This window comes from Phyllostomus hastatus, unplaced genomic scaffold (genome assembly GCF_019186645.2).
Source record: "Phyllostomus hastatus isolate PE091 unplaced genomic scaffold, TTU_PhHast_1.1 phas_scaffold_129, whole genome shotgun sequence".
Lineage (NCBI taxonomy): Eukaryota > Metazoa > Chordata > Mammalia > Chiroptera > Phyllostomidae > Phyllostomus > Phyllostomus hastatus.
The window spans coordinates 3,408,852-3,426,797 of record NW_025334009.1 but is presented as its reverse complement, the minus strand read 5'-3'; the positions used below and the strand labels follow the sequence as shown (position 1 = coordinate 3,426,797).

Sequence of the window (17,946 nt, the reverse complement as noted above, 5' to 3'; positions counted from 1 at the left end):
GTGAAATACAATCCTATTTAGCCGTTAGAACTCAAGGTGGGGAGGGACGGAGGGAGAGAGAGAGAGAGGGAGAGAAACATCAATTTGTTGTTCCACTTATTTATTCCCTCACTGGTTGGTCTGTCTGCATGTGCCCTGACCAAGGTGCAACCCACAACCCTGGTGGATCAAGACGATTCTCCAATCAGCTGAGCTTACTGGCCAGGGCCAACAATATTTTCTTTTAAACTTTGTGCCTTTTATATCTTCTTTAAAAGATTTTATTGACTTATTTTTAGAAAGGGGAAGGGAAGGAAAAGGGGAGAGATAAACATCCATGTTAAGAGAAACACTGACCAGCTGCCTATTGCACGCCCCCAGCAGGAGTTCTGGCCCGCAGCCCAGGCATGTGCCCTGACCAGGACCGGAACCAGCAACCTTTTGGCTTGTCGGACGACGCCCAACCCACTAAGCCAGTCAGGAGCTCCTTTCTAGGGTCATGGAACCATTCTCCTATATATTTCCAAACATATTAATTTTTTAAAAAATTAACACTGAAAAATATACTTTAAAAATTGTTTTAAAATACTTATTAACATGGAAATATATTAAATATTAGTGTCTTTTATTGTTCCTGCTTTCTAAACACTAAGAAATACTAACTCCAACTATCCCCTTGCATCTACAAATTACCCAGAAATTTTGTCTCCCTCTTACCCTCCAAAATTGTTTACATTGGTCAATATTTCTTCAAGTGTTCTAAAGACAGTTTCTACTATTAGCTGGCCTCTGTTACTGCTGTAGTGAAGTCTGCTCTGTTCGACTATTTGCAGGAACCTTTTTCAGTCTGGTTGCTTTTAAGATCTCACTGTCTTTGGTATTCTTCATTGGGCTTCCTAAATCTGAGTGGTTGTGTCTTTCATTTATTTGTGAAATCTTAGCCTCATCTCTCTGAATGTTGCTTTTCACTTACTATTCTAGTCTCTCTCCTGAATGAGTCTCTCTCTTCTCCTGAAACTCCTTTCAGATACATGTTGAACTTTCTAATTCTAGTCTCCACATCTCAACTTCTTTCACATTTTTCAACTCTTATCTCTAGAAACCTCATTACTGGTTGTCCTATATCTTCTAGTTTATTAATTCTCTTTCCGCTGGGTCTAAACATCCCTCTAACTCATCAATTAAGTTTTTAAATTCAGTAACTGTAATTCGTATTTCCAGTAGTTCTTTGGTTTATTTTCCAAATGGGTATTCTTCCCCATCGTCTTGAACTTGTTTTTAGAGTTCTAATTCCTTAGTTTACACCCAATAATTTTTAACCACTTTTAAGTGTACAATTCAGTGAGAGTAAGTACATTCATAATGTGTAACCATCACACCTACTTCCAGAAAGTCTTCATCATCTCAAACAGAAACTCTGCGCCCCACTTCCGGTAACGGGCAGAACCAAACAGAAGATCCGGGAGGGAACAGAGGCGCTGAGCGACGCCGCGAACCAGCCACACGTAACAGAGCTCCGGAGCGCTCAACCGGCAAGTGTGGAGTACACGCCCCCCCAAAGTGCACATGCCACATTTTTCCAGGACAGACCATTTGTCAGTCCATAAAACAAGTGTTAATAAATTCTGGAAGACTAAACTCTTACAAAGAAACTTCACCAAACACAATGGAAAATCAACAACCCAAGGAAAAAACTGGAAAATTCCTATGTGGAAATTAAACAACACTCTTTCTCTCTCTTTTTAATTAATCTCTCCTCACCCGAGGACAGACGGGGAGAGGGAGGGAGAGAAACATCCACGTGAGAGAGAAACGTCGACTGGCTGCTCCCAAATGGGGACTGAACCCGCAACCTAGGCCTGAGCTCTGGCTGGGAATCAACCTAGAGACCTTCAGTTCACGGGACGACACTCCAGCCAGGCCACCCTGGCCAGGGCTGAGCGCCACTCTTAAAACCCACAATGGCTCAAAGAAGGAATCGCAAGACAAAACGGAAACTACCTTGAGAGGAATGAAAACAAAAAACACAACATGCTAACGTCTATGGAATTCAGCAAAAGCAGTGCTGAGAGGGAAATTTATGGCTGCAAATATACAGACTTAAAAGAGAAAGACCTCAAATCAATAATCTAACTGTACACTTTCAGAAACTAAAAAATGAGTAAACAAAATCCAAAGCTAGCAGAAATAAAGAAATAATAAAGGTTAGAGTTAAGATAAACAAAATAGTGAATAAGAAATGTAGAAAATTGCCCTGGCTGGTGTGGTTCAGTGGATTGAGCAGCAGCCTGTGGACCAAAGAGTCACGGGTTTGATTCTCAGTCAGGGCACATGCCTGGGTTGCAGGTCGGGTCCCCAGTAGGGGGCGCACAAGAGGCAACCACACCTTGACATTTCTCTCCCTTTCTCCCTCCATGCCCCTCATCTATAAATAAATATAAATAAATAATAAATAAATCTTTTTTTAAAAGGTAGAAAATTAATGAAACCAAAAGTTGTTTCTTTGAAAAGACCCTTAAATTAACAAACCTTTAATTAGACTGATGAAGAAAAAGAGAAAAAACAAATTACTAGAATCAAAAATGAAAGATGAGACATTACTACCAGTTTTACAGAAATAAAAATAAACACTTATGGACTCACTTTAAAATATTTTTTACAGAAATATAAATTTTTTTGGTGTCCTGCAATGGTAGCTAATTGAAGATCTGAATATACAATACTGAAAATTATAGCATTAATTATAATGTTATTCTCTGAAATACTTTATGTGGCACACAAGCAGCAAATACTTATTAAAAGAGTTATTTTTTAATTTTTCTTACTGTCTTTTCGATTTTTTCCATTTCTTTAACATATTTTACTATTGTGGTAAGAAAAAACTCTAAATTATTGTAACAAAGACAAATCGACATTATCACCACTCAATTAAAAAATAAGATGACGACTTTTCTTTCCAATAAGCACCTTTTCTTGAAAGACCACCGCGGTCTCCAGGCCGGGCATGATGTCCAGCAGGAGTCTGCAGGCCGCCGTGTTCAAGGGGGGCTCCCGGCTCGTCATCACGTACGCATTCACCAGCTGCGAAGAAAAGGAGATACGTTCTGTGTAAAACTCAATCCTGTCAAATTACAAAAGTCTAATAAATCCTTCATACATTCTGTTTGCCTAAGAGGTATTAAAGAAGACTGGACCTAACAATTACTAATTAAACCTTTAATTACTATAAATAGTTGTAATGCTGCTGAGCCATAACATCACATGCAGCTTTAAAGTCAAATCCCCCAACTCAGCATCCGTAGAAATCTCAAGTTCAAAGAGTGCCACAAAGAAACCACCCTTCCATGTTCATATACATTTTTTTCAGAAAGACAAAGCGAGGAAAGATAAACCCCCACCAGATTCTTGACAGTAGTTATGGAAAACTGAATTTTGTATTTTATGTAAATAAATGTATTGACAAAACTTTTGTTTGGGTACTCATTAGATATTTACCGAATCTCTACTACTAAGTGGCACTGTATTCTGTGCTGGGTATATAACAACAAATACGACAGTCCCACTATCAAAGCGTTCATAATCCAACAGAGGCGACAGCTGGGAAAGTAAGTATCACAAGTCCAGGATGCTCAGGAAGCCTGCAGGACGCCACACGACCCCTGCAGAGGACTCACAGGAGGCTTTTGAGAGGAAAGGATTCCAAGCCAGAACAGAATGAGCAAGCAGGAGCAGCCAAGCAGCAGTGGGGAGGAGAGAAGGTCCACAGGCCAAGAACTAAAAATTGAGAAAACAGCCCTGGCTGGTATGGCTCAGTGGACTGAGCACCAGCCTGCCAACCGAACAGTCACTGGTTTGAGTCCCAGGCAGGGCACATGCCTGGGTTATAGGCTGTGGGGGTGTAGGAGAGGCAGCCCATGCATGTTTCTCACACATCCATGTTTCCCTCCCATCCCTTCTCTCTAGAAATGAATAAGAAAAATCTTAAAAAATAAAAATTAAGCCCTGGCTGGCATAGCTCAGTGGATTGAGTGCGGGCTGTGAACCTAAGTGTCACAGGTTCGATTCCCAGTCAGGGCACATGCCTGGGTTGCAGGCCATGATCCCCAGCAACTGCACATTGATGTTTCTCTCTCTCTCTCTTTCTCCCTCCCTTCCCTCTCTGAAAATAAATAAATAAAATCTTTAAAAAAAATAAAAAATAAAAATTAAGAGAACAAGTCAGAGACAAATTGGTTATATATACCAACCTAAAAAATTTAAGATTTATCTTAAGGGCAATAGAAAACCACTAGTGGATTTTAAGCAAGAGGGTGCCATGATAACTTCTTGCATTTTAGAAAGATTTCCGGGCTGTGAAGTGAAGAATGGTTTGAGGCAACACAAACAAGAGAAACCAGTTAAGAGGCTGTGAAATAACCAATGAGAGATGGTAGTGGCTAAACCTTGGGCTGGCAACAAGGGCAGGAAGAACTGGAAAGATCTGTGAAGGTTAAGGGGGAGGAACAATAAGACTATTGAATGAGGGAGCTTGGAGGAATAAAGGGTAACTTCTGGCTAGCTAGACAAGGACACCATCACTGAGCTAGAGAACAAGAGAAACAGACTGTGGAGCAAACAATTAGACACATGGAATTCAAGGTGCCCGTGGGGAAGGCCCAGATGGGCATGTCTAGGAAGCAGCTGGAAGGGATCTGAGGCTGAGAAGGTATACTGGTGATGGAGAAATAAATTGGGAAGTGCAATACAGATGATAATAACAGCTGATGTTTACTGAGCCCTCGTGAACCAGGTTCTGTGCTAAGCACTTTTCATGCTTAATTTTATTCAAGGATTACAAAAACAATGTAAGGTAGGAACTATCATCCTCTATCTTATAGATTAGAAAAATAAAGTTTGGAGAGCTTAAGTTACCTAAAGATCAAACTGTCGGTGAATGGTGGAGCTGCATTTAAACTCAAAACGTGGATTCCTCCCCACCCCCCGCCAACCTGCCGAAGCTCACGCTCTCAAGCATTATGCCACTCTGCCTCCAAAAGCAGCCACACGCCACTGAACAATTACGATGTTTAGGAGATGTGAGTGAGGGGCGTGTGTGTGCCCATGTGAATCCCCCCGCTTCACTCCTCCCCAGCACTGAGTTGGGAAGGCACCTCTCTCCCCCTCCACGTGCCCAACGCACACGCCGAAGCATCAGTGCGGAACTGTGCTGCAGACATCGCTCTGATCCCCTGCTGAGGAGCCTCAGAGGCCTCCTACATGCCCAAACTCAGAACCATCTTGCCCCGAGACGAGCACGGATGCCTCTGGGGTCCTCGGCAATATTCAACTGAAGAAGGCACACACCTTGAGAAAACACCTTGGGCTTTGATAAGAAGTCAGTCCGTGATTACTCTTACTTCACTGAACCAATACCAAATTAAAAATCTACCCACTCTATCCCACCTCGGTCAAGGCCTCAGGAGAAGGCAAACTATTTGCACAGAACAGTGAGGCGAAGCGTCTGCTGATGACAGCCGGGGGAGCAGCAAGAGGCAAGCCTACCGCGTTCATGAAATCGTCGTTCTTGAAGAGTATCCTCAGCAGGTGGCCCAGCATACACTCTGGATCCGCTCGACCTGCCCAAAGAAAAGGGGGGAACAGACAGAAGAATGAGTGAGTCACCGCAGCCTGGCAAGTCGTACCTCTGTGAAAGCACCCAGTTGTCACAAATACTACCAGAACACCACTGACACACCAGCAAAAAGAAACAGAAACAAAGACAATATTCTCTGGATAAACTAAGATTTCTTAAGAAACATTCTTTAAAATCAGAAGTGACAATATAACAACTTTCTGAGACACTGCTCTCTCACCATCCTGTCTCCTAGGACACTGCCTGTATAGCAATGCTGAACTAAATACGTGACCACTGCACCCAGACCAGCATCGTAAAAAGTGTGCGATGCCTACAAATGTATACAAAAGAATCAGAAAGGAACCTAAAACAAAGAAAATCCCTAACTTCCCAGCCTCAAAAAGGTAGGAAGCACGACTTTTTTTGATGGGTGGCTTAGAAAAGACAGACTCCAGGTTCAATCTCCCTTGCAACCACAATGCCAACAGCAGCGGACCCATACTGACACCCCAGGCTGGGGTGAGTGGGTGCGGGATCCCACTAAGCAATCACCAACTAACGCCTAAGATACAGTAACCTTGGCGTTCATTTCCAAACTCCCGGAGAAAGAGAAGAGACCAGGGATGTAGGATCTACTTAACACACAGCCTAACAGTAAAAGAGTACGTTAATGGTTGAGAGAATTTTTGGCTTGTTTTTAAACAGATATCATTTTATTTAATTTTCATTTCAAAACAGAGTGGAAAGTTTAGTCAAAGGATAAAGGAAAGATGTCAGCTGCTGATGTAAGTTTTTCTCAACCTGTAATTAGCATCCCCACGTAATTCGTAAAAAGAAAAGTTAGAGAACAGTATCATAAAAACAAATGAGGACCTAAGATTACCAACTTTTTATGTTTAGAAATAATGAAACTAAGGCCTTTACATTTATTAATATAAATAATGCCGAATGGCAAATATTGCTTGACGCAAGAGGTGGGGAGGGAAAAAACAGTCCTCAAACTTCTCCTGAGAAAAGGCACACACCCCTCTGTCTCTCCTCCCTCTTCACCATTTCACCTTCTCTATGGCAGCGTCCCTGAGCACGACCATCTCTCTCTCAGTTCCTTTCAGAATGCCATACACTAACTCAAATTCTTATTTCGCATTCACTGTCGTTCTTCTTCATGCTCTGATTGCCTTACTGAAAATGTGGGTTCGCTCTGGCTGGTGTGACTCAGTGGATTGAGTGCCGGCCTGTGAACCGAAAAGTCACGGGTTCAATTCCCAGTCAGGGCGCGTGCCTGGGTTGTGCGCCAGGTCCCCAGTGGGGGGCATGTGAGAGGCACCCAACTGACGTATCTATCTCATGTCAATGTTTCTCTCCCTTTCTCTCTCCCTCCCTTCCCCCTCTCTAAAAATAAATGAAATCTTTTTTTTTAAGTGGGTTAAGTAGGTGAATGGTCCTCTGAAGTCACAAGTGGGGATGTCCAGGGCAAGGGCAGCAGACAACATCACACGAACAACTGGGCACTCAATCTGAAATGCCTAACTTACATTTGAGAACAAATGTCTACGAAACAGAAATAAATCCTGGAGCGTTCTGGTGGATATACAATGTGATTATTTTTATCAAAGAACTGCTCTGGCAGTTTTTTGAGAGAGTTACGTGCCGTGTGAGCCCGGACAAGACTTAGGCTCTGCCCACCTGATGGGCAGCCCGCCTTGGAGAGAACACGCCATGGCAGCCTCGAGTCCCATACAGTTTCGAGGTACAGCCAACTCCATGCCAGAGAGGCTGGGTTGCCATGACTCTACTTAAATCAGCCCAAAATAAAACCAATTAACATGGAACGGCACGCTTTAGCTGCCGAGACACTAAAGCAGACATCAAAAAGCCTGTTCATCATTCAAGGCTCCAAGTGTATATGAGCATCGTCACTAGAAGCAAGACACTGCACGCACTCTGGCTGCATCTCCCCAGTGAAAGAAGAGTCGTCACCGTCAGGGAGACGCAGGCACAGCACCTTTCTGTGTGAGACTCAGAAGAGAAAGAATTTTTCTTTTTAAGTCTTTATAATCACACCAAATGAGTCGTTAAGGTCATGCCTATATAATTTAGTTCCTTTAAGTTAATTATGTTCTATTTGACCTGTAAATATTACATATTATTTCAATTTTTCCAGAAATATATTTTTCCTCACTGCTCCCTTCTTCAACAATGTTTTAACAAATATTAGGTCTTAAAACTTAGCATAAAATATGCTATTTCAATTGAGAAATATTTTCTATTAAGTGCTTTTCTTTTATAAGAAAATCAGAGTTAGGCTTAAGAGAACATCTCACCAGGATGTCGATCATCGAATGGGTCCGGATCCCCCTTACGATATTCTTCGGTCTCTTTTTCAATCAATTCGGACATCCTAGCACAAAGGGAAGACAAGCTGTCAACTCAAGGCAAGTGCATAACGACATGTGCCGCCACCTGTAACAGTCCTTCCAACAGTCAAAGTGCAAAACAGAAGCAAAAAGGAGAAACAGGGTATTTTCCTGATGAACAGAAATCAAAACCACCCCCTCATAAAACAATTTCTTCTCCCAAAATCATTCTTCTCTCCCCTTTCCTACCATCCCCTCAGAAGCCAAAAACCTAGGAGTCACTGCTACAACCTTCCTTTTCTCCCCATCCCCCACAGCAATTCTTATTAGCTCTGCCCACAGAGTATCTCTGACCTCAACCATCCTCTAAATCCTGATCATTCCTACCCTCGTCCAGACCACCGTCATCAGCTGCCTGGACTACTTGCAGTGGCCTTTTTGCTGGTCTCCGTGCTTTTCTGCTTCCACGCCTGACCGGCTTTCAATGACGTGCCACAATAACTGAATTAAGCCCAAGTACTAGCATGGCTTACAATAATCCAGATTCTGCCTACATCTCTGACCACTTCTACTCCTCCCACCCCCTTGCACTAAGCTTCATTAACATGGCCCTTCTCTGCTCTTCAAAGAGTCCAGGTTCATGACTGCTCCAGGTCCTCCCTATGAGCAGCCACCTCGGCCCACAGCATTCTCCCGCCACGCAAGCTTCCGCCCTGGCTCCCAAGCAGCCCTGTATGTTTCTCTTTCTCACTGTGGAGTCGTTCTGCCTATCCCAGAATGGAATCCACATACTCTTTCTACATGTGGCTACTTTCACTCGGCGTATTTTGAGTCACCCATGTTGTCCCATGTATCTATAGTTCCCTTTTATGCATACATTTTTTTCTTTTTTTTTTTAAGATTTTATTTATTTATTTCTAGAGAGGGAAGGGAGGGAGAAAGAGAGAGAGAGAAACATCAATGTGCAGTTGCTGGTGCTCATGGCCTGCAACCCAGAGATGTACCCTGACTGGGAATCGAACCTGCGACACTTTGGTTCGCAGCCCGCGCTCAATCCACTGAGCTACGCCAGCCGGGGCTCATACATTCTTTTTCAAACAAGAAAAATTACCTTCAGACTAGCCGAAGCAAGACTGAGATTTTCATCTATTATAATGACGATCAAATACAAGGCTGTCCCACTCTCCAATATTTAGCACGTTGTCTTAACACAAACTCTCCTATATGCTTTCTTGCCACAAAACCGTACTTCCTAGTCTTAAATGTTAAACTCCCTGCAAAAATTCTTACCAACTTTAGTATATTTTTCCCCATCAAGCCTCAGAATTATTTCCACTTTTTCTAACTTTCCGTCTAAATTCTGAAAATTATCTTTGCCATAAATGGCAATTACACCAAATATATTTAAAATTATGTGAGTTCTGCTAGTATCTCCAGTTGAAACTAAACAATATGGCACAGAACTTTAAAGCACGGAGCCAGATGGCCAGGGTTCAAATCTTCGACTAACTGCGTGTCAAGTTACGTCCTTAGCCTGGCTGTGCCTCATCTGTAAAATGACGGTAACGGCACCTCCTCCCTCAGGTTAGATTAACATATGCACACTCTGCCTGGAACAAAGCCTGACATGTGAGAGCTATTTAGATGTTGTTACTATAAAAACTGAGAATCAAAAACAAACAGAAAAACAATTCAAGGTAGATATTGACTGGGATAAGGCAGGAAGGAGCCTTCTGGAAGTGCTATACGAGTTCTATAATTTGATCTTGGGTGATGGTTTTACAAGTGAAAAAATCCATCAAGTAGCCCTGACTGGAGGAGCTCAGCTGGTTCGGTACTGTCTGCAACCTGAAAGGTCGCCAGTTCGATTACTGGTCAGGGCATATGCCTGGGTTGCAGGTTCAGTTCCCAGTTGGGGTACAAGAGGCAACAATTGATGTTTCTTTCCCTCACTTTCTCCCTCCCTTTCCCTCTCTCTAAAAATGAATAAATTTTTTTTAAAGATTCATCAAGCAGAATTCTTTACGGTATATAAATTATATTTCAGTAATGTTAACAAGAAAAACCCCAAAGAACCTGGATTAAGCTCACACAGCTTGGCCCAATGCCCATCCTTTGCACAGAATCAAGTCAAAGGGCTGATATAATAAGTAGCATATATAATAAAAGTCAATTAAAGTTATAAACAGTTGTATTATGGTTTTTAAGAAAAACTTCCAAAAAATCATTAAAAAAAATAGTGATCAATAAGAGCGGGTAGGCCTGAAATTCATTCGCTTCTCATGGAATATACCAAATACCCAACCTGCAGCCAGTTGGGGGGGGGGGGGGGCGGGCCATCAGGCACTTCAGGAAACACCCAGTGAACTAACGGACCCACAGCATCAGTTCGTGGCCCAGAGGCTGACGGCAGCTGCCCCCACCTAAAATACACTGCGCTCCGATTTCATCCGCTGTCCCCTGAATTCCCCTCTTCCCGCGAAGACCTTCTTAGGATCCTGCCCCACACACGTTTACCTTCCGTTCCTGCCTTCGCTTCAGCCTCCGCTCCCGCAGGGCCCACTTCCTCACCGCCACAAACACGTGCCCCAGTCCCTTCTCTCCTCAACACCTTTTTGGTCACATTCTTTGCATTTTATAGAAAATCTGTCTCCCTGCTTTTCATCAAACTATACTCTTTCAAATCTCTGTTCCAAGGAAACTTGACTTCATCTTGTGTTGGAAAGCCCACTGGAACTGGAGTTAAAACTCAGGACTCGAACCTCAGATTGCCACTGTGTGGCTCTGCAGTCTTTTGCAAGTAGATCCGAGGACGGCTTTCTTGTAACAATGTAATTCCTAGTGACACTTTCAGTAACACGTAAGGAAGCTGAGATTCACAGAAGTGTCTCAGACAGTTCTAACACACAAAAGGTCCTCAAGTATCAGCTGAGTGAATAAAAGTTGACTCATTAAAGTTATTTCCATTCTCATAACCTCTACAGTATTTATGTACCACAACTGCCAGATTTAGCAGTTCATTACATATTATTTTGTACTATTTTGCACTGTTTCTTATTCATTAGTTGCTTCTCACAGTTACCTCCTTGAAGACAGGGCCCCCTCCATTTCAGGCCCCTGCTGAATAACTTAGCATAGTGTCCAACATGATGGTCAAATAGGATAAATGTGAAGTAGCCTTGAAAATAAAACATCTGAGCCTTTTCAGCACACGTTTGATAAATATTTCTGAGCAATTAAGTGAATCTACCGCTAACATGATCTCCACTTACGATTCCTCCTTTCACAGTTACGTCAATGACCCACACGTTAACTGCACAGTACTCAGGTTCTTTAACTCACTGTGGCTGCACTTCAAGTACCTTGCGATCAGTTCTGCATCTCCAATGCCTCTACAAATTAAAACCCACTTTCCACCAGTCAACAGCTATGTCCTTAAAACAAGAAAGAACTATTTTCAATGTTCCCCATGTATCAAGGGCCGTTATAGACAAAAGCATTTATCCCTGTTTAAATTTTCATAAAATCAGTCTTCTTTATACCTAAAGAAGAGGCCATTGCATAAACAAAAAGCTCTTTTCACTACAATACCAAAAATTAAATATTAAAAATTCCCATGTTCTAGTGACCGCCTGTCTAGAAAAAAAATATATAAGCATCCCCCTCCCCAGCCTTTATTTTTCATTTTCTCTCCTTCTTAATACATTCATCCAATAAAATTTTGTCCCACACAGTTTGCTATGTACTAGGCAATAGACAAATCATTGTCTGAGGAGATGCCAATAAAAAGGTGCAGCACCTACCTTCAAAAAGCACAATTTAGTAAGGAGACGAATATAAAAAAATAGTACAATGTGGCAAGAGATAAAATGGGAGGAAATTATCGTGTGTGTGTGTGTGTGTGTGTAAATAATAGGAGTATTAAAAATACAATTCTTTAAAGGAATGCCAAACCTGCGTAGGGACATCAGAGTCAGAGGAGGTTTCAAACTGTTTCTGCAAGAACTGGGGCGTGCCAGGGAACATGCCAAGGAAAGGCATTTCAGGCCCAAGAACCGGCAGGGGTAAAGGCACACAGACATTAGAAAAGGTGGCCCTGTTCTTACTGAGAAGGAAACCAGCGCTATGAGGCAGAAAAGGGAGGTGGGCGTCAGATCGTAAGTGGTCTCACAGGCCACTCCAAAAAGTTTGCATTTCATTCCACAGGAAAAAGGGAGCCAGGGAAGAATCCAGAGCAGAGGTATGACAGTCAGATTTTTGTGTATGGAGAGACGAATCTTCCAGCAAACGGGAGGGTGTATGTGAGGAGGGCAAACTGGACACAAGAGGCGATGCACACACCTCACAGGCCAGTCAGGCACTGATCGGTGCCTCGTGAAGGAAGCCGTAGTGGGGCTGGGGCCGAGGAAGCAGCAGGCTCCTCAGGGCTTGGCGACTAAACTGTGCTGGCAGAGGAACACGCTAAGGGGGGTGGTTTTCCGTGTTTTCATTTAAAGTCATTTCCGCCAAGGCAGGGAAGCAGCCGTGAATAGGGAAAGAGGTAGGATGAGGATGAGAAGCTCCATTCTGGGCATGGCGCATGTTTCAGGTGTCTATAAAATAGCCAGGTACAAATGTGTGAGGCAAACAGCTGAGAAGTGAACCTGAAATGTTTAAAAAGAGGGGTCGGAAGCAGGAACAGAGATCCGAAAGTTAAGACAGGAATAATGTTTTAACTCACGGACAGAGATGAAACTATCTGGGTGGAGTATTTAGGGTGAAGGCAGAAGAGAACCGCAAACAAAGCCCTGGACTGGAAACACAGACAAAAGAGCCTACCAAGGAGAATGAGGACAAAGGGCCGAGGAGGAAAGGTGAGAAACTTAAAGACCTTCAAGAAGTACGGAGATAAAGACTAGTTCTGAATGGGGGAAAGGGACGTAGAATTCACAGGGAGGGTGAAATGTCCCTGTGCTATTCTCCAGGGTTTCCTTCTTTAAAGGTAATGTTGCCCTCACTGGTGTGGCTCAGTGGGCTGGGCGTCGTCTGCAAACCCAAAGGTCACCTGTTCAATTCCCTGGCAGGACACAAGCTGGGTGGCAGGCCAGGTCCCCGGTTAGGGGCCTGCAAAAGGCAACCAATCGTCGTCGTTTCTCTCGCACATCTATGTTTCCCTCCCTCTTTCTCCCCCTTTCTCCCTGTCTCTAAAAGTAAATAAAATCTTTTTTAAAAAGAGCAATTTTTTAAAAACGTAAGTGTTCATACCTGGTAAGGATAGGTACCATGTCCTGCCCACTGCCATGTTCCTTTTCCCACTGCTCTAGCAGGGTAGTGAGCTCAGCTTTGGAGTCCACATGTACCGCTACCGTCGTCATGGCTTGGCCTAAGGAAGCAAAGAACAGTAACAGTGACAATCAAAGAAAAAAACCTGACATACTTCCTACAAAAAGAAAAGTGAGGGGGAAAAAAGGGGATGAACAAGTACAGGAAATAATTAACAGCAAGACCAAAACTTCCCCCTTGGGCCCTGGAGACAATCTCTATCTGTAGTGCAGTGAGCAGCCCAGGACTGGGAGCCTGGACGTCTGCCACGACCAGCAAGTCCTGTCATCTCTCTCCACCTCAGTTTACAGACGGGGAAACAGAACGAAACCATGGTTCTTAAACTTCCTAGGCTCAGGAAACCCCTTTGAGAATCAGAGAGAAGCTATGGTCCCTTTCACCCCGCAAAAGTGCATATAACCCTACAAACTACATATAAAATAACACCAGGTCTAGATCTCTGAGCTCCAAAACTCTGAGGATACATTTTTTTAAAAACATACAAATTGTGGCAAAAGCAACCCCCCAAAATATTTTGCTCTTCTTTGTTTTTGTTTGTTTTTATCCTTACCCAAGAACATTTTTTCATTGCTTTTTAGAGAGAAAGGGAGAGACACATAGATGCAAGACAGTAATATCAACCGGTTGCCTCTAGTAGGTGCCCAGACCAGGGACCAAACCCGCAACCTAGGTGTAAACCTTGACCAGGAATTGAACCTGCAAATTTTCAGCTGCAGGATGACACTCCAACCAAGTGAATCACAACAGCCAGGGCTACTAGCTCTTTTATCTAAGTCTTTGGGCTAAAGTTCCGTGAAAGATAGGCACTTTCCAGGTTAAGTCTTAAGAAAGTGAAAGTTGGGAAGGAGTATCATAAGCCTATTTGTCCTCCAGGCTTCCTCACTCTCTCCCAGCTGATTTCCTGGGAGGGGGAGTTGCTGGGATTTTGTGGTCAGCCCAGGGGGGATACAAGGACGAAGAGCTGAGACCGGCTTTGGAGGAGCCCCACGATACATACATACCCTGGGAAGAGAGGTTTATAAGGAGCTCCAAAAGGAATAAATGAGACCTGATGTTTAAAAATAGTTTATAGATCAAGTTATTTGCCAAAGTAGCTTTACAATCAAAATGTCAGATCCTGCCACCCAAAATGTTATTTTCACTGGAACAGCAACCGTTCCAATGAGTTTCACACCAGAAAGGGATTGCCAGGTGCTCTAGGATTATTCACTCTTCTAAAGATACCTACCATAAGACCAAAAGAAGCATGTAAATGTATCTAAAATGCAAATATTTGCATCTTAATAAAGTAGAAGCAATTCTAGTCATAGTGAATTATGTCACCTGATTCACCCATAACTCCAAAAGAGAACAAACAGTTCCCAAAACAAAAATGATTAAAATTAAATTAAAAGGCTTCTTTTCTGAAAAAATGAATCTACATTTTCTGACTTTCTAACATGCATTTTTTAAATAACGTTCTTATTTGAAATAACTTTAGATTTACAAAAAAGTTGCAAAGATAGTAAAATTCCCATATATCCTTCACCCAGTTCATTTCCCCCCAATGTTAGCATCCTATTTTGTGATGGTACAGTGTCAAAATTAAGAAACCCAACATTGGTAGATTATTATTAACTAAACTCCAGACTTGATTCAGATTTCACCCATTTTCCCACTCATGTTCCTTTTCCGTTCCAAGATCTCATCTAAATGCAAATACATTGCATTTAGTTGTTATTTCTCTAGCGTCCACTGGTCAATGACACTTTTTGAATTTTTCCTTGTTTTTCATGACCTTAACAATCTTGAGAAGGACTAGCCAGGTCGGTTGGGTGGAGCAATAATTTAACCACACATTTACAGAAATTAACATCAATCCTCAAATTCTCCCCCCAAAATAGAAGAGGAGCCAGCATTTTTTCCTGATTTACTCTACAAACACCATCACACACATACCAAAGCCAGATAAAACATCACAAGAAAACTAAAGACCAATATACTTTATGAATATAGGTACAAACATTCTCAACAAATACTAGCAAGTTGAATACAGCAGCATATAAAGAGGATTATATATCATAACCAAACCAAGTGGGATTTTTCCCAGAAATGCAAGGATGGTTCAACACATGAAAATCAATTAACATAACACACACACACACGTTAACAGAATGAAGAAGGGGAAAAAACCATGATCATCTGATTCACTGATAGAGGAAAAGCAGCTGACAAAATCCCATGCCCTTTTGTGTAAAAACGATAAACTGGGAACAGAAGAGAACTCCCTCAACATGGTAACGGGCGCTTTAAAACACCCCGCAGCCAGCATCACACCCACCGGGAAAGACTGAGAGCTCTCCCCCTGAACCCAGAACGAGACAAGGATGCCCACTTGCACCACCTACATAAAACACTGTGCTGAGGTCTAGCCAGAGCAATTAGTCAAGAAAAAGAAATAAATGCATCCAAGTTAGAAAGGAAAAAGTAAAGTTGTCTTTATTCACAAAATGACATGATCCTATATATAAGAAATCCTAAGGAATCCACCAGAAAAAAAAAACAAACCTTAAGAGTTAATAAGTTAGCAAAGCTACAGAATACAAGATCTACACTAGCAATGAACAATCCAGATATGAAATTAAGAAAACAATTTCATTTACAATAACGCCAAAAAGAGTAAAATATTAAGGAAAAAACTGAACCCAAAAAGGCCCAAGGCATACACTGAGAACTACAAAGCGCTGCTGAAATAAATTAGAGAGGACCCAGATAAATGGAAAGGCATCCTCTGTTCATGGACTAAAAACTTAACATCGTTGACATGACAATACTCTCCGAAGTAGTCAACAGTCCCTGCAATCCCTATCAAAAGCCTGAACACCTTTTTTGCAAAAATGGAAACTTCCATCCAAAAATTCATATACAATTTCAAGGGACCCTGACTAACCAAATAATCTTGAAAAAGAAGTTGGAGAATTCACATTTGATTTCAAAACTTTCTACAAAGCTACAGTAATCAAGACTGTGGTCGCCCCAGCTGGTGTGGCTCAGTGCACTGAGTGCCAGCCTGCAAATAGAAAGGTCACTGGTTCGATTCCTAGTCAGGGCACAAGCGTGGGTTGGGAGCCAGGTCCCCAGTTAGGGTCATGTGAGAGGCAACCAATTGCTGTATCTCTCACAGATTGATGTTTCTCTCCCTCTCTTTCTCCTTCCTGTCCCCTCTAAAAAGTAAATAAAACCTTTTTTAAAAAAATGAAAAGACAACCCACAAAATGGAAAGAATATTTGTAAATTAAATATTTGATAAGAATCTTGTATTCAAAACATATAAAGAACTCCTACAATTCAACAACAACAACAAAAAAAACCCTGATTCAAAAAGGGGCCAAAATCTTGAACAGGCATTTCTCCAAAGATGATATACAAATGGCCTACAAACACGTGACAAGATGCCCAACCTCACTGGCCATTAGAGAAATAACAATCAAAACCACAATAAGATAGCACTCACACCTACAAGAATGCCTACACCCCCAAAACTCAGAAAATAACAAGCACTGGCAAGGAGGTGGAGAAACTGGGAGATGCACAGCTGACGGGAACGTAAAACGGTACAGCAAGTATGAAAAACAGTTAGGTGGCTCTTCAAAAATGTTTTTTTTTTAAACTTCAAAACAGAATTATGACATGACTTAACAATTCTGCTCCCAAAACTGAAAACAGATATTCAAACACTTGTACACAAATGCTTGTACGCACATACCCAAAACAAATTGAAAAAACAGATATTCAAATACTTGTACACAAATGTTCAAAGCAGAATATTCACAGTAGCCAAAAAGGCGGAAACACCACAAGTGTCCATCACTGAGTAAATGGATAAGCCAAACGTAGTTATATTCATAAAATACAATGTTACTCAACCACAGAAAGGAAAGAAGTACTGATACATGTTACAGCTATGAATGAATCGTGAAAACAATACGCCAAATGAAAGAAGCAGGACAAAAGGTCACATACTGTGTGATTCTATTCATAGGAAACATCCAGAATAGGTGAAGCCATATAGAGGAAGGTTGCCTACTGGTTGCCAGAGGCCTGGGGGAGGAGGAAATAGGAAATGACTCCTTAATGGATATGGGGTTTCCTTTTGGGGTGATGAAATGTCTTGAAACTAAAAGACGTGATGGCTGCACAATGAACGTTGTTAGTACACTAAGTGCCACTGAACTGCATATACTTTAAAACAGGAAAGGTTAATTTATGGTATGTGAATTTTACAATGTTTTTAATGTTAAAAAGTTCTACAAGGGAATGCCTTTTGGAAAATGTAAGCAATCAGAGAGTGGAACACATACAGGCAAAGTTTAAAGAAAATACTACTTCTAATCAAGATCAACTCAGGGACATTAAAATACTAAAATTTTAGTGTTCAACTTAAACATATACTTCTGGTATCATTTTCAAAAGTTCTGATTATCCCTGAGAACAGTCATAACTTTGGGAATAATCATTTGCCTAAAGTTATAGTAATTATATAACAGACTAAAGTTATAAGATCAATGATAAATCATTTTACTATCAATGAAAGGCTATTAATACAAAATGCAGTATACACATTTTATTATGCACAGGACAGTGAAGGTACATTACTCAATTCACCACAGTTTTTTGTTTTCTTTTCTTTCTTGT

General features: G+C 41.8%; 1 protein-coding gene across 1 annotated transcript in view; it reads right to left on the bottom strand.

Moving 5' to 3' along the window:
• Positions 1 to 17,946, bottom strand: part of DCAF1 (DDB1 and CUL4 associated factor 1) — a 54,251-nt gene that overhangs the window by 33,258 nt on the left and 3,047 nt on the right. The window contains exons 2-5 of the mRNA XM_045856938.1: positions 13,195 to 13,312; positions 7,918 to 7,994; positions 5,521 to 5,594; positions 2,947 to 3,060 (exon numbers count right to left, since the gene is read on the bottom strand). Coding sequence (XP_045712894.1) covers positions 2,947 to 3,060; positions 5,521 to 5,594; positions 7,918 to 7,994; positions 13,195 to 13,304 — 375 coding nt within the window. The 5' untranslated portion in view covers positions 13,305 to 13,312. The remainder of the gene's footprint in view (positions 1 to 2,946; positions 3,061 to 5,520; positions 5,595 to 7,917; positions 7,995 to 13,194; positions 13,313 to 17,946) is intronic.